At 41.9% G+C, this 4874-nt stretch overlaps 1 protein-coding gene across 1 annotated transcript; it reads right to left on the bottom strand.

The window, feature by feature from the left end:
• Positions 1 to 921: 921 nt before the first annotated feature.
• Positions 922 to 1458, bottom strand: LOC145596895 (uncharacterized). Its single transcript, XM_081653086.1, has one exon. It carries the CDS (start codon positions 1456 to 1458, stop codon positions 922 to 924), a length of 537 nt encoding a protein of 178 aa, XP_081509212.1.
• Between the last annotated feature and the right edge of the window lie 3416 nt (positions 1459 to 4874).

Here is a 4874-nt window from a genome sequence, read left to right as displayed (position 1 = left end):
GTGTTCAATTCCTAGTATCATGTTAGGATGTTATTTTATGCTTTCTAGAATCATGTTTAGAGTGCCTTTATTATTTCTAATATCATGTTGGTACCATGTTAGGTTAAAGCTTTGATCTTTATTGTTTAGTGACATGCTAGGATTTGTTATTAATCTTGTTAGTATCATGCCTAGGATCTTGCTATTATTAAGCTTTATTATGCCTTATCATGCTATTATCATCATTATTGTTATTGATTTATTATTATGTTGCTTGATATATTTTATTGTTATTGCTTGATTACACCTTTTATGATTGTTAAAGGGAATTTGTACTTGAAATCACGCTTAATAAGATAATTAATAATTTGGTTTATGCTAATATGATTTTAATTCAAGTGATCGCCAATAATAGTATTATTTGTGCATTAATATTCAACCAACATAGATAAACAGGGTAGGATCAGTATAATGTTTGTATGTTATTCGAAAAGCGCACATGAATACGAGCAGAACAAAGTAGAGGCCTATTTTATAGGGCGGGTCCTTTCTTTTGTAGATTGGATTCGTACCCTCATCCCCGGACCCTATTTGGTTCAAGACCTTATGGAGTAGTTGATGGTCCTTTTGGATTGTCTTTTAGGTTTACAAGTTCCTAAAACTTGTTGGCGACTCTTTTTGCTCTTTGTCTTTCCCTTTGGAACGCCACCGTACTTTAGTGTATGATCACAGTGGGGTTCAAGTTTGGGATCATAATGCTTGAAATATTCCTTACAGTACCCCAAACCTCGGAAAAATTTTCTTCTTGAGAAGCTTGAGAACAACTTTGTGGTCATTGGTAGGAGATGGTATAGCTTCTATCCACTTCGTCACATAGTCAACCGGTACCAAGATGTAAAGGTTCCCACATGAAGAAACGAACGGACCCATAAAATCCACTCCCTACACATCGAAAGGCTCCACCTCTAGAATACTTTGTTGAGGCATCTCGTCCCTCTTAGTGATCCCACCACTTCTTTGGCATCGGTCACATTGCATGATGAATTTGTGAGTATCCTTGTGCATAGAAGGCCACCAAAGTAGAGATTGTGAAATTTTTGCTACCGTCTTGTCAACACCACCATGTCCCCCACATGGTAGTGAGTGACAATGCTCAAGGACCCCCTCAATTTCATGGTCGGGGACACATTTCCTAAATAGACCGTCACCACATTGCTTAAAAAGGTAGGGATCATTCCAAAAATATCTCCTCACTTCTTTGAAGAACTTTTTCCTTTGTTGAGAAGAGAATTCCGGAGGCACTACTCCACAAGCAAGATAGTTAGCAATATCGGCATACCAAGGTGTAGAAGACGCTACCATAGCCATTAGAGCTTCGATCCCTATCTCATCATTGATCGGAACAACCTCCTTGTTTTCAAATGGAAGCCTTGACAAATAATCCGCTACATAATTCTCCGCTCCCTTTTTATCTCTCATTTCCATGTGAAAATCTTGAAGAGAGAGAACCCACCGGATCAAGCGAGGCTTCGCTTCCTTTTTAGTCATGAGGTATCGCACCGCGATATGGTCCGTGTACACAATGACTTTGGAACATATGAGATAAGACCGGAACTTATCAAGAGCAAAGACCACGGCTAGCATCTCCTTCTCCGTTGTTGTGTAGTTCTTTTGAGCTTCATCAAGAGTTCTACTTGCATAGTAGATGACACATGATATTCCTTCCTTCTTTTGACTAAGGACGACACCTACTGCAAAATCACTCGCATCGCACATTAGCTCAAAAGGCAAGCTCCAATCCGGAGCTTGCACAACAGGAGAAAAGATGAGAGCTTCCTTGAGCTTGCGAAATGCCTCAAGGCAAGCCTCATCAAAGCTAAAAACAACATCTTTCTTGATTAATTCGGTCAAAGGTTTGGCGATTGAGGAGAAATCTTTTATAAACCTCCGGTAGAAATCGGCATGCCCAAGAAAAGCATGTACTCCCGTGACGGAAGTAGGAGGGGGCAATCTCTCAATCACCGAAACTTTGGCCGGATCAACCTCTATGCCATTTTTTGAAACTTTATGACCGAGGACAATGCCCTCCTCGACCATAAAATGGCATTTTTCCCAATTCAACACCAAACTCGTCTCTTGACACCTTTGCAAAACTCTTTCAAGGTTAAAAAGACAAGTGTCAAAAGACGAGCCACCAACACTAAAATCGTCCATGAAGACCTCAATTTCTTTTTCAAGCATTTCGGAGAAAATAGAAGTCATGCATCGTTGAAAAGTAGAGGGAGCATTGCATCATCCGGATGGCATTCTTCGGTATGCAAATGTCCCATATGGACATGTGAAAGTAGTTTTCTCTTGATCGCTTGGATGGATAGGGATTTGGAAAAATCCGGAATATCCATCCAAGAAGCAAAAGAAAGCGTGGTGAGAAAGCCTTTCAAGCATTTGGTCCATGAAAGGGAGAGGAAAATGATCTTTCTTGGTGTTTTTGTTAAATCTCCAATAATCAATACACATTCTCTACCCGGTCACCGTCCGGGTGGAGATTTCCTCTCCCTTTTCATTCTTGACAATGGTCATTCCACCCTTTTTGGGAACCACATGAACCGGGCTCACCCACTTGCTATCGGAGATAGCATAGATGATGCCCACCTCACGTAGTTTCAAATTTTCTTTCTTGACAACCTCTTGGAGGTTGGGGTTCAACCTCCTTTGAGGTTCAATGGAGGTGGAATGATCATCCTCAAGATGAATACGATGCATGCAAAGAGAAGGACTAATTCCCTTGATATCATCAATGCTATACCCTATCACATCCTTGTATTTTCTCAAAACATCAAGCAATTTTTTCAAATTAAGTTCATCAAGGGTAGCATTGACAATAATAGGGTATTTTTCCTCCTCATCAAGATAAGCATACTTCAAAGAAGGGGGGAGGGTTTTGAGTTCTACCTTGGGAGGAGGCTTGGAACTCTCCTCCGATTTTTCCTCCATTGATTCAAGCTCAATTTTGCCTTGTTCATCAACTTCCTCCTTTGAGGATTCCTCCATTGCCATGACAAATTCTTTGGCTTCTTGAGAGTGGAACTCTTCATTGCATGTTAGAGCTTCCACAATTGGATCTTGAGGCTTCATCGTAACCCTTCCCAAACGGTCCAACTCCTCATTCACAACATCAACACGGTAGCATTTTTCAACCATAGGGGTCTTTAGCAACTTGGAGAACTAAAAAACTATCTTCTCATCGGCCACTTCACATGTGATGGTGTTGTTTTTGCAATTGATGACCGCCCCCAAAGTCTTAAGAGCTTCCCGACCTAAGATCAAAGGTGTATCCACATCTTCCTCCATGTCCATCACTACAAAGTCACAAGGCACATAGATCTGTCCCACTTGAATTGGAACATCCTCAAGTTCTCCACATGGTAACTTCACCGAGCGGTCGGCTAGTTGAATGGTCTTCCTTGTAGGGATCATCTCAATATTGAGTTTTTGAGCAATGGATAAGGGGATTAGACTAACACTTGCTCCAAGATCGGCCAATGCACCCCTAGCTTCCATGTTTCCAATTTTCACCGGTAAAGTGAAACTCCCCGAATCTTTCTCCTTCTTGGGCATTTTATGTTGAACAAGAGCACTCATTTGGTGTGGAAGGGTGATGAGCTCATCATTGAGCTTCCTTTTGTTGGTGAGGATGTCCTTGAGAAATTTGGAGTAATATGACATTTGTGTCACTACTTCAAGAAAAGGGAGATTGATGTGCAAGTTCTTCATAACACTTAGAAATTTTGCAAACTTGTCATTCAACTTCTTCTCCGCAAGCCTACTTGGAAAAGGAACCGGTCCATCAAGGTTCCTAGTCTCACTAGGAATTGAAGTTGTCTTCTCGTTGTTGAACTTCTTCTTCTCCGATCTTCCTTCGACCTCATCACCTTTTTCTTCCTCACCTCTCCTATCTTCACTCACACTCACTTCTCCTCCCTTCTTTCCCTCGCTATCCCCCTCATTTGGACCATCATAAGAAGTTCCCGACCTCAAAGTGATTGCCTTGCATGTATCGGGTTTTTGGTTATGAGAAGGGTTAGGTTGTGGTTGTCCGGGTAAAGTTGATGGTGAATTGAAAGGAGCCCTCTCGGCCAATTGAGCTAATTGTGAATCAACCATTTTGTTGTGTGCCCTTATTTCTTGCATTTGTTGCCCAAAATTTTGCATTTGTGAATGCATAGATTGAAGGAGTTGTGTGGGTGTTGGCTCCGCTTGAGGTGTTTGTTCTTGATTTCTTTGGGGCCCTTGGGTTTGATTGGTGTATTGGTTTTGGTTGTTGTATTGGTTGTTCCTAGGGTAGCTTCCTCTTGGGTTTTGGTTTTGAGATGGAGGTGGATTTTGGTATTGGGGGTTGGAATTGTAAGAAGGTTGAACTTGTTGGCCCCATTGTTGAGGTTGAGATGCAAACCCGGGTGGTGGTTCTCTCCAAGCTACTCCCCATTGTCTTGTGTTGTATGCCGCCACATGCTCGGGGCTCAAACCTCCACAATAAGATGTATCATGGTTCATTCCTCCACAATTTTGACATGAGAAAGAGTTGACTTGAGAAGAGCTTGCTCCACCACTTGAGCTTGCATTAACGCTTGTGTTCAACTTTGAAAGCCCTTTTGTGAGTTGCTCAATTTGATGTTGCAATTGATCGGCCTTCTCCAATTCATACATCCCACCTTTCTTTGGTGCACTCCTTCTTCTACCTCCCCAAGAGTAGTTCTTTGCTACCTCCTCGATTGTTGCTTCCACTTGATTTTGAGGGATCTTGATTAGTTGTCCACCCGCCCCCGCATCCAAGTTGGCTCTAGACATAGGCTCCAAACCATCGTAGAAAAACCTCATGAGCAAACTTTGATAGT

This window comes from Chenopodium album, chromosome 20 (genome assembly GCF_948465745.1).
Source record: "Chenopodium album chromosome 20, dcCheAlbu1.1, whole genome shotgun sequence".
In the NCBI taxonomy this organism is placed as follows: Eukaryota; Viridiplantae; Streptophyta; class Magnoliopsida; order Caryophyllales; family Amaranthaceae; genus Chenopodium; species Chenopodium album.
Note: the sequence above shows the minus strand (reverse complement) of the source record. Positions and strands in the feature narration are given on the sequence as shown.

Excerpts from the sequence above, each read along its gene's own strand:
- LOC145596895 (XM_081653086.1), bottom strand. The coding sequence starts at position 1,458 with ATGAGAGATAAAAAGGGAGCGGAGAATTATGTAGCGGATTATTTGTCA.